This window comes from Nesoenas mayeri (genome assembly GCF_963082525.1).
Source record: "Nesoenas mayeri genome assembly, chromosome: 23".
Taxonomy (NCBI): Eukaryota; Metazoa; Chordata; class Aves; order Columbiformes; family Columbidae; genus Nesoenas; species Nesoenas mayeri.
In genome coordinates, this window is record NC_137574.1 from 2,419,211 (window position 1) to 2,430,769 (window position 11,559).

The 11,559-nt window shown below is 48.5% G+C and overlaps 1 protein-coding gene across 4 annotated transcripts; it reads left to right on the forward strand.

Annotated features, from left to right (window-relative positions):
* The first annotated feature begins 147 nt into the window (after positions 1 to 147).
* On the forward strand, positions 148 to 7,667 carry NRAS (NRAS proto-oncogene, GTPase). 4 transcript variants are annotated; one of them, XR_013923172.1, is made up of 6 exons: positions 148 to 1,328; positions 2,217 to 2,395; positions 2,838 to 2,997; positions 3,771 to 3,894; positions 4,315 to 6,957; positions 7,037 to 7,667. XR_013923172.1 is itself a non-coding variant. In XM_080358098.1 (5 exons), the coding sequence occupies exons 1-4, from the start codon at positions 1,218 to 1,220 to the stop codon at positions 3,888 to 3,890; spliced, it is 570 nt and encodes a 189-aa protein (XP_080214224.1). In that variant the 5' UTR covers positions 148 to 1,217; the 3' UTR covers positions 3,891 to 3,894; positions 4,315 to 7,667. The 4 variants fall into 4 exon arrangements, 2 of the variants coding, with proteins under 2 accessions (XP_080214224.1, XP_080214225.1); XR_013923173.1 differs by having other exon boundaries at positions 4,315 to 4,727; positions 4,875 to 7,667; XM_080358098.1 differs by having other exon boundaries at positions 4,315 to 7,667.
* The last annotated feature ends 3,892 nt before the right edge of the window (positions 7,668 to 11,559 follow it).

The following is an 11,559-nucleotide window of genomic DNA, read 5'->3' on the forward strand; positions in this document are numbered from 1 at the left end:
TTATGCACAGTTGCATTCTGGAGAACTTAAAGGTGGCGCCTTATAGTATCACATTTTAGAAGCTTGTTTTGAATGGTGCATTTAACGCAACCGGTAACTGCAAAACCTCCATTGCCTACGTGAGTAAACGTTCTAGACAGCCCTGCGCTGGCAGACCTTACGGAATTCTGCACTCCAGTATCTTTGCTTTGTCGCTGTTCCCTTGGCCGGGTGTTACTTTGCCTTAGCGCTCAGTCGCGTTGTGTCCTTCCCCGCGGCCGCGGAGGCTCCTCCCGCGGGTGGAACAACTCCAACCTTATAGAAAACGCGCATTGAACGTTCCGATAACTTAAGTTGGTGGCCAAACGTGACGCCGTTTTCAGATTTCATTTGCCTCGAGTCCTTCAGCCCGCGAAGCCCAGAGCTCAATCAAAGTCTCTTTTTGGGGGGGTAAACTTAATTTTCGTAGCGTTGGAAACGGGCGCAGTGCAGAATTTCCTAAGGCTGAGGTGTGCCATCCGTGTGGTGACTTCAATATATTGAAAACAATGCACAAACCTGCTGCTTGGAACACTGCAGCTTCTCAACCCCCTTTCTTTTACTGATTTAAATTGAAAACGAAACAAGTTGTGCCTGAAGTGAATCCTTTTTGTTTTCTCCTCTTTTTTTGCAGCCGGCACCCCGTGTACTGTAAGAGAATAAACACTTAGGCTTCCATAGCTGTATCGAGACTTTCATCGAGGTGAAATAGTTGATGTCTGTGTGCTCTATTTTATTTTGTTTCCCCGGTCACACGTTATCAAGCGAGAAAACGGAATGATTGGTCTAAGTATGACTTTAACCAAAAAGATCAGGAGTTCTTTGTCGAATAGAGGGCAGGTCTGTGGCTTTTGGGTTTGGTTTGTTTTAATTTTGGTTGGATTTATTTTTGGTTTCCATGTTACCTCTATTCTCCATTTAGGGTTTTCTTCTCTGGGAGATGCGTTATCTTTGTAAAACAAACATTGCTTTCTCCAGGTTTTTTTTTTTTTCTGTTAATGGCAAAGAATGGAAATAGAATAAAGTTTTACTGATTTTGAAAAAAAAATAATTAATAATAATAATAATTAAATGCGCCGTGCGGGCGCGCCTCTTGCGTCACGTGTCCGGATGCGGCGGCGCGCGGTGACGTCACGCCGGAAGCCGGAAGCGTGGGCAGGGTGTTCCGCGTTGGGCGGGCGGGCGGGCCCGGGGCGGCCATGACCGAGTACAAGCTGGTGGTGGTTGGAGCCGGCGGCGTCGGCAAGAGCGCGCTCACCATCCAGCTCATCCAGAACCACTTCGTGGACGAGTACGACCCCACCATCGAGGTGAGCGGGGCGGCCACGGCCCCCAGGGCGGCGTGTGGAGCGGCGGGGCGGGGCGGGGGTCGAGCCGGTGCGAGGTCCGAGCGCGGCGGGGGGGGGGGGGATTCGGGGAGGGCCTGTGGGGGGTCCGCGCTTTTCCCCCGCGTGTTTCCCCCCGCGCGTTCCGCCCCGCGGGGTGCGGATCCCGTCACGGCGCTGCGGGGTGCGGATCCACTCACGGCGCTGCTTGTAATGGGGTTTTTTTCTATTTGTTGCTTAATGTTGTTTTTTTATGAAGAGCGAGATTTATTTTGTGTGTGAGGAAAGTCGAGGAGGCTCAGCCCAATGTTATAAATATTATTTCTATATGCTTGTATTTTCTCATTGGGGAGGGGGCCAAGAAAAGCTCCTCTGAACCGCACTCCTTTAGTTCGTTATCACTTTGATTTTTCCTTAATAACACCTGATGTGGAAAGAAGCGGCACAATTGGCCTCATTAATGGTTGTAAATATCTAAAGGGGCAGTGTCAGGAGGATGGAGCCAGGCTCTGCTGGTGACAACCAGTGACAGGACAAGGGGCAATGGGTGCAAACTGGAACACAAAAGGTTCCACTTAAATATGAGAAGAAACTTCTCCATGGTGAGGGTGTCAGAGCCTGGCCCAGGCTGCCCAGGGGGTTGTGGAGTCTCCTTCTGTGCAGACATTCCAACCCGCCTGGACACCTTCCTGTGTAACCTCATCTGGGTGTTCCTGCTCCATGGGGGGATTGCACTGGATGAGCTTTCCAGGTCCCTTCCAACCCCTGACACTCTGGGGTTCTGTGAAACTCATCTTTCCCGAATAACCCCGATGTGAAAAGGAGCGCTGCAGTGCTTGTCTCGGCTCTGACCCTCACCTGTGTGCCGCGCAGGACTCGTACAGGAAGCAGGTTGTGATCGATGGGGAGACGTGTCTGCTGGACATCCTGGACACGGCGGGGCAGGAGGAGTACAGCGCCATGCGCGACCAGTACATGAGGACCGGCGAGGGATTCCTCTGCGTCTTCGCCATTAACAACAGCAAATCGTTCGCCGATATCAACCTTTACAGGTACAACCTGGCTCTGTGCTGCTAAAAAAAGCATCAGAGCTGTTTGCTATTAGACTTGGCAAAGTCTAAATAATAGACAAGTATTAAATGTGCGCTTATTTCAGAAAGTTTTTCAAGCTTCTCTGTGGATGTGTTTTGAGGCGGTTGAGAATAGGGTAGTTACCTGGGTTGTTGTGTTAATCTAATGATATTTAGAGCGTACAGTACACGATCTCTAAGAAAATGGGTAAGAAGGCAAACACACATCAGAGTGAGGTTATGCGTGAACTAGAAGATGGAGCATACAAAGTTATCAGACCTAGTGCTGTAGGTTAGAACCCCTGAGGTCCTGCCCCGTTTTAATACCCATTTTTGTAGCACGAGGCTGTTGAACACTCAGCTAAAACAGCTTTTACGTTTCAAAGATAGCCCCTGACTTCCTTTTTTCTTTGTCTTTTTAAAGAGAACAGATCAAGAGAGTGAAAGATTCAGATGACGTGCCCATGGTGCTGGTTGGGAATAAGTGTGATTTGCCCACGAGAACAGTAGACACAAAACAGGCTCAAGAATTAGCAAAAAGCTACGGAATCCCCTTCATAGAGACGTCTGCTAAAACCAGACAGGTAAGACGCTCCCGGTCCTGGCCTGACCTGTGTGTAAACGCAGAACGCTCTCACGTTTTCCCAGGTAGTTCTTTTTCTTATCTACAGGAGCAAGTGTTATTTAATCCTTTTGCAGCCTTTAGCTTTTGATTTCCCAGCTCTTAGCTTGAGTTCTGGTTTTATCACTGGACTAGTCCACAAATTGCTTCGGATTGTATTGATTTTCCTTCAAGTGGGTCACGTTTGTAACGAGAAAAGAGCTTCATCAGGTCAGGCTGTGCGCTCTGTCATCCCACACCCGCTCGGTTTTCCTGGGTGTTTTAAATACACCCAATTATAAGATTATATTTACAGAAATAATTTCCTAGAGTGGACTAACGGACTTTTCCTGAGCTGCGTTGACTATGTGGCTCTGTCCTATCAGCCCCTGTTCTACCTGTGTTGCTGTGGAATGAAGCAGAAAAGGTGCAGTTTTTTAAGCAGTAGCCAGAAAATGGTCAGAATTGTAAACCAGAGGTGATGAGTCAAGCAGTAGCTTCTTTCTCTTTTCTTTGTCTTGCCTTGTTTCCTTTGCCCGCTGCGGCCCTGGGTGTGTGTTTGCTGCAGGGGGAGAGTTAAGAGTGCACGTGGAGAGTTTTGGCCATAAGTGCTGGTTTCTTCCCCTTATGAGCTATGGGTGAGTCGGGTGCTGTACGAGTGTGTCTTTCAAGTACACTAAGGGATTCTGCGATGGAAAGAACAGTGATCGTAAAAGCTTCAGGAAAGAAAATACTTCGCTTTTCCTTTGCGTTCAGGGCGTGGAAGATGCTTTTTACACACTGGTGAGAGAGATTCGGCAGTACCGGATGAAAAAGCTCAACAGCAACGAAGACGGGAATCAAGGCTGCATGGGGCTGTCCTGCGTTGTGATGTGATGAGGTGAGCTGGAGTTCGCATTTTTTGTTGGCTTCTTGTCTGTGTGTCCTTCAGTTCTTGATAAGCGTGGCTTAGAAATACTGGCAGCTGCAGGCGGGCTTTTTCCCCTATTGTACAAGCCACTGATACCCCAGGTTAGATCCTACAATGAATTACTTTTCCAAATGCTTCATTTTTTCTCTAAGTAGATAGCAAGGCACATTTTCTTTGCAGCAACCTTTGGCTGCAGCCACCAACGCTGTGGGTTTCTGTATCGTCCTATCAGTGTCTCCTGCCTTTGGGAACCCATTCTGACTGTTTGGAGAGCGTGTAATTTCTGTCTTGTACACAAGGAACGCTTGAACTAGAAAAGGAGCATGTATAACTCCGCAGTTGCTCTTTGGTGGCGATCAGTCGATCACTGGAGATGCTTTTGTGTTCCAGATGCCAAGAACGCGCGGTTCAGATGTAGCTGCTGGACGAGTCTCGGTGCTGCCGTGTTGCGTCTGGCGCTGGTGCCCGGCAGCGCTCTGGTGCCAGCGACCAGAATCTTGGTACCAGTTCATTAGCACAAGGTCGTTTGCTGTGCTCCATCTGAAGAGAACATCTACGGCATCTACCTCCTTGCTCAGCTAACGGAGCAGCCGCGTCTGTGACGTACTGGGATTCTTCTCTCACTGTGTTATCTGGGTTTGCTCAAGGAGAAAACCAGTCACAAGAAAAGTGAACTATAGAGACTAAACGCTGTGAAAAAGATGACACTTGACCTCTAGAGTAAAAGCTAGAAGTGCTGTTTGTCCCCTTCCCGTTGGATTCTGGTTTGCGGTGCTGGCGGAGGAGTGACACTAACCTGGCAGGTAACATCACAGATGGTTTTGCCACCACGAACGCTCCTGTCACGTGGCAGATCGGTCTCTGCTCCCTGTGTGCTCGCACAGAATATTTGCAACATCCCCTTTGTGCCGCGAGCGCCACTTAACTGATCCTTTTCTGTAATAAAACAGAGATATCTCCTTCCTAACTTAAGTGCCTGTTTGCTCAGAAGACTGGAAGTTGCCCTCTGTTCTCTGTGCTGAGGAAACCCCCAGGACTGGAATTTCTCGGGAGCTCGTTGTGGTGTGTGGGGGATCCCTCTGCCCAAGGGGCCGCGGACACGGGGCTCTGGGGGCTGGAAGATCCAGCAGGCGCTCGGAAGACTCTTCACCGAGGGAGGGGACGTACGGCCTCTGCTTTTTACTTTCTTTGTAGGTGGAACTGTTTATATTCTGTATTGTTTTTCTGCAGCATTCAGATCTCTTTGGGATTGGACCAAATTAGTCAGCTGTTCATTTTTAACATTAACTGCCAACATTTCCAGGCAGCTTCTCGCTAGTTAATCTAATAACTGGAGGTTAGTTAGTTGGGACGGCCGTTACTCAGCTCTGCCTGTAACTTGCAGATTATTTTATTCTGAATTATTTTTTTACCACGAGTCTTTTTAAACCATCTCTCTGTAGAATGTGCTTGAAGTCTCCTTGTCGGGGGGAGCGTGGGATTCTGGGTTCGCTGTATTCGGTGTGGGGGTTGTCACGGACTTGGCGTGTCCGGCCCGAGGGGCGAAGGCAACGAGCTGGAACAGAAAACTGTTCTGATTGCGGCATCCTTGCAAAACGAGGGAGGGAGCGAGCGCAGCGATGACTGTGCAGGTGTTTGTGCTCATGGGAATTCTGGGCTTGTTCTAACAGCCTCAAAGCGCGAAAGAACTATTGCACAAGCTGCGCGAGTCCTTCCTAGAACAAAACGTTGTCACCTCGTATAATTGGGATGTAAAAGCACAGTCGCTGTTGCAAAACCTCCCGGTGTTCCTTGGAATGCCGAACCCTTCCCTGGTTCTGGTGCTGCTGCTCCTGGTTCTGCTCCGTGTGCTCGGCCCCTGTGTCCCACAGCAAAACCCGGTTCCCGTTGGGTGGAAGAGGAACAAGCGAGTTCAGTCACCGCCCGCCAGTGCCGGCAGAGAAATCGCAATTGGGTTTGATGGCGTCGGGTTCACACGTCTTCATTTGGAGCGCTTCATCTCAAATGGAAATTAGAAATCAGTGAATACCGAGAGAAGAAATTGTTCCTTTTAATGTTTCATCTTAATTCTCTTCTTAGAATGAAGAGGATCAACCTGCATCATGTTTTCTTTATCCCTGATAGTCCTTCTAAGTACTTTTTGCGGTTTATTTTACCCTTGACTGATGTGACGCTGGTAAAAATGAAAAATACAATATTTTTACATAAAACATGATATTGCAGCAACAAACAGTGGTGGGCAGCGTTTGGAGAGCACTCGAGAACGTTTGAAGATGATCCGACGCGGTTACCATCAGTGCGAGTGTCACGTCTGGAATCAGCGAATGGTGTTTTATTGGTGCAAGAAGAGAAGTTATTTGTGACCATGTTGTGTGGCACGAGGTGACTCTGCTTCTAAAGACGAGTGACGCTGTTGTCCACTTAATAAAACTACAGGTGGAAAACAGCTGTTGGGACACGGGCTCAGCGTTTGGGAAGAACAACAAGATGGAGTTTGTAACGTTGTGTGAGTGGTGAGACCTCGTCCTCCGATATTGCTGAGTTGGGAGCAGACGGCCAGTGGCCATGGAAGCCTGTGCTGTTCCACGTTTGAAGGCTGTGGGGTCAGCTATGGAAGATTATTTTGGGTGGAGGTTCATCATCATCATTCTCTATGGTGCACGGCATGTTGTGGTTGTTAAAACGTATCGGCCGTAACTCCAAGAGCTGTGAGTTCTCAGCACTGTGTGGGCACTGGCAAATACACCTGCTCTTCAGTGTTCCCTTTCTCTCAGAATATGTAAAACTTTGGCAACTCAGAGGAGGCTGCATCAGTTCTGAGGATTCTGCACCACCCCAGTGGTGCTCCCATCTGCGTTATTTTAGCTGTGATACAAAATCAGGGTGTTGTGTTAGTCATGGGCATGAAGTAAGTGGTTGTACTTTGTTTCCACTCTCTGTATAGTTATATCTAAATAAGAGAACCCTGATTTTGGTGGTGACTGAGCGTGGAGGGACAAAACCCCAGGAACTTTTGGGAGAATCATTCAGAATGTAAGCACAGAAGTTTTTGCACAAGCCAGGTCCCTGGAAAAGGTGGTTTCGTAGATTTAACCCAAATGTTGTTATTTAGAACTAACAGGACGACGCCGTGGTAGTGTCAAGCTGACTTTACTATCCCAGCTGGGAGGATCGAGCATAAGCAACATTGAGGTAAAATATTTAAAACGATAACGCTCTTGTTCACAAATTACAGGTGCCAATAACTGAAACGTTTGTGTTATTACCAAGAACAGCTGGTTAGGGATCGTATAACCCTGTGGTGTGTTGCGGTTGTTGTCCCCACTCCACGGTCTTGTTCAAACAACAGCGCTCCGGTTTTGTTCTCATTGTCATCAGTCAGAGTTTGGACGGTACCCACGACACTGAAACCATCGTCACTTTTCGAGCAGTTTAATGACTTAGAATTGAACATCCAGCAGCTTCAGGCCTACGGGCGGACGGAGATTTGTGGACGTCTGAATTATGTTCTCAGCCCATACGTGGTCCTGCTTTACTCCCCAAGCTTTCCTGTTTGTCTGTAACCTCCGAGGTGGTAGGAACTGTTGGGATCCGGACATTTTATCCAAGGGCTAATTTGTTGTTACTTTGTATAATTATTTGCTTTCAATAACGCATCTCTCTTGGTTTGAATTGAAGTAAATTATTCCGCTTCTTAAATAACTTTTTTAAAGAATAAACTCTGAATTCTTTGGTTGTTTGCGGTGGTGCTGTGGGCGCGGGGTGCACGGCCGGCTCGCACAACGCTGGTCACCGCGTGGGATCTCCATCGCTCACAGCGTCACTTGTGCAACGTGACACGAGCAGCTGTATCGTGGATGTTCGCTGTAGCGTGAACAAGCAGCCGGAGTGGCTCTGAGCCACCCCATGGGCTCCTTCCACAGCCCCGTTTTAATCGTTTCACCAATCTGTGCCCATCTCATGCGTCTCGCGTCGATGTTGAGTCTCTATATTTGCACTGCGGACCCTCATAGTATCTCTGCTGCCTTTACCCTTGGGAAGGATGCTCCTAATGCAAAGAAAGGGGGAGGAGAAGGTTCTTTACTCAACATTCCCAGAGTGAAATCAGCTATGAAGTTATTGCTGTGTCCAAATCATGCTCTGTTAGGCTTTCAAGTTGCTTCATTCAGCCTTGTGAAATCCCTCCCGGTTGGCTTTCCTCCTGCAGTAATTGTGTCGGACCGCACAGTGAGCGTGTTTTACACGTGTTTCTCGATTATGTTGTGACAGGAACCCAGGGTCCAACCTGGTTTCTGTGTGAGGAACATAACAACAGGCTCCTGGTACCAGGTATAAACCTCCTTGCCCGGCGTAGCTGCAGCAGCTGGTAGAAGAGACTTGGAACATGAGCGAACGGGGGGAAGATCCTGCTAAATAACCAAAGCTGCCGAATTCCTGGTATGTTTTGCCAGCTGAGAGTGGGAAGATGGCTTGTTTGTATTCGGTTCTTCAGTTTGAAGAGCTGCGGGTCTAACTTTAGCACAGCATACCCAGGCTTTACTCATATTTCTATCGTGAACCCAACTAAGTTGATCCAGCGATTTAGAAAGCTGGAGGATCAAGAGGCTTCTCGAGGAAGATGACCTCTGCACCCTAAAGGTTATTTTTGGTTTCAGATGTGAATCCCAAGCTTACGTTGATATATCTAGAAAGGTTAAGGGCAGATACAGGCCCTGTGGGAGAGCAAACAAGCAGGAACCAGTTTTTATTGATCCTAAACAAAATAGTTAAATAATAATGCAATGTGGGGAATGAGTAAGAACAAGATGAATTCCCAAGCTGCAGACTCAGTGTGAAAGAGGAGACCAAACATTGGCTGCATCTCTGCGTGGTGTTGGGGGAAATCAATTCATAACATGTTCCTGGGGAATATCTGGGAAGTGGGGCTAAAAGTCCCCGAATTCTGGAGAATTTCAGAGTTGTCAGCAGCACGTTCTGGAGTTGGGCACATCACACACTCACCTCGCAGAGAAAGGCTCTGGGAATTATCTCAGCTGGAGATGCCGTCCCAGGTCTCAGCTCATCCAACCTGACCAAGTTGTGCCACAGCTTCCCATGCGCCCAGGGACAAAATTGATTGTTGTTTCTAACTCTGTATCTTACGCAAGTAAGTATTTCACTTATTCCAGCCGCCTTTTGGGACGAGGCCTTTTCGTAGCTGGAAAGATGGAAGGACAACTGCACAACTGTTGCTAAGATCTCTGAGGAGCACGCAGGTTGGTGAGAGCACACGGTTTGTACCCGTCCACAGCTCCTGTTCTGATGAAAACATCAGCCCTGGGCCTTCGGGATTTCCTTTAAACCTTTGGCTTAGCACAGAAGACATCAGTTTTAGTCGCTCTTAAGCCTGACTTCCACAGTCCGCTTCAGAGAGTGCTGTCCTGCTAAGTAGCAATCTGCCCAGACGACAGGTGAAGCTCTACTCAATATAAAATGCAAGCCTAACTAAAAATCAAAATAATCAAAAAGTTAAATTTGAGCCCTGCTTTCACCTGTTTCAGTGCAAGTGCTTGCGATTGCACTTTAAATAGTTTTATAGTTGATCTCCGTTCTCCTTTTAGAGCGGGAGAGTCTGATTACAGGGAAGGGAAAGCAGCAGGCTCGCTGTCAGGCTGTTGCGCTGTCAGGCTGTTGCGCCGTCAGTCGCTCCCCGTGCTCGCGTCCCGCAGGGTGTCACCTGAGGCTCCGCAGACCTGCTGCAACCATGCCGCAGGTGAAAATGCCAGGTAGGTCCGACAGCAGGTATGAGACGAGGAGCCCAGGGCAGGCCGGTTGGATGGGCGGTATCTTCGCCATCCAGGACACCTTGCTGGGGGCTTTGAGCATTCTTCTTCCTGCTTGAAGACATTGTTGGACAGCGCAGAAAAGAATTAGCGTTATTGTTTAAATCTTGCTCTGCTAGCATTGAAGAAAAATATTGTCCCTTCTGCAGCGTAATGTACTGTGTAAGTGTATCCTGAAATGGGACTGTGGAAGGGGTCAGAGGGATTTGGGGAGTCTCTATGACCCCGGCTGAGCTGGGAAGGTGGGGTGCTGTGGTCCCGAGGGACAGGGACATGAGCTGGGCAGCAGGAGCAGGGCCAGCCAGGCTTTGCAGAACAGCCCGGAGCGATGTTACTGCTGCTACAGAACATCGGCACCAAATAGTCCCGATTTGAGGCGTTTAGAATCGCAGTGCGATAAACGCTGTCCTAGTATGTGAGGCTGGTTTTAACGCCTGGCCTTGCAAATCGGGGCCGGGGGGAGTTTGACTTTCATGAGTGTAATTTCCATCCGTGAAAGAGATGAAAGGTCAGGCTGGACATGTCTGGGGTGCTTCATTTGCAAATGAATCCATGGGGTTTACATGCCAGGCGAGTATGTTCTGCAGGCCGGACTCAGGGAGCCAGCAGGTGGTGACTTGTGAGGCCGCAGCTCCAGCCTGAGGTTTCTGGGTCAGATGGAAAGGGCGTGAGTTGCACCCCCAAAACGTTGCTGCCACGCTGTGTGACCCGGAGTGAAGATCTGTGGAACCGCAGTGTCTGATCTGGTGGCGAATAACTGGGGATGTGACCGTAGGCGGCGGGAGGATGAAACTTGGCGTCTTTGAAATGCCCGTCCATGCCGATCATCACCAACAATGACAAGTCACAAAAACTAGCAAAGCAGCACTGGTGCTCCGAGTCACTGAAATATTTGCGTTCTCATTCAGGGCTCATTCTGCCCTCTTAAGTTGTTCCTTTTCTGCATCCCCGCGCCTGGACGGGGTAGGGACAGACCTTCCGAGGCAGCTCGGTCTCATTAGATGACAGTGGAAGGCTTTGGCTAAACTTGTACTTTGCTGAGATTTCGAAGGGCTGATCACATCTGTTCATATTTTGTTTCTGTTTTATCTCAAACAGCAAAAGAAAAACGTGAGTATTGCGAGGCTTCCGTACGCTCTGCTCTGTTACTGCCCAGACATGATCATTGGAAACAAACAGCGGTTACATGATCATGGTACCTCCCAGCACCTTGAGGAGATGCTGTTTCTCAGCAGTGCCAGCTGTGCCTCCCGCTGTTTCATTAAATGGTTCCAGCCTTTTATTCACTTGATATGTGAAGCTGCTATTTGTTAAATATCGTCTTAGCACCCCTGAGCTCCTGCTTAGGAGATAAACTTATTTTAGTGGAGTTCTTTGTGTTAGAAAGTGAAACATTTTGCAAGTTGACTTGGATCTATCCACACCTCTGTTGGTTTCTTTTTTTTCTCTATTTTACTTTTATTTTATATATTTTAACAGAGATCCATCCCAAAGCAACTTCTTTTGAATGCATCCTGCTCCTAGTGGATTTGATCCACGACGGGACAGATCCAATGCTTCATCTCCTTTATTCAGGTTGAAGTCTGCAGGATGGGGCCCTTGCCCTCTTCTTCCTACCCCACGTTTGCTGAGGCCCCTTATGTACCAGCAGAAAACATTTCTTGCTGAGACACCAGTCACCCCAGCGCCCCCAACAACGGGCAGCAATGGGATAGTGTAAAATAATGCGTTTTGTCTTCTGAGCAGCACGTTGGAGCCCATTGATGACACAGCAAGGAATTTTGTGGCTGAAATCCTGGTTTTGTGACATTGC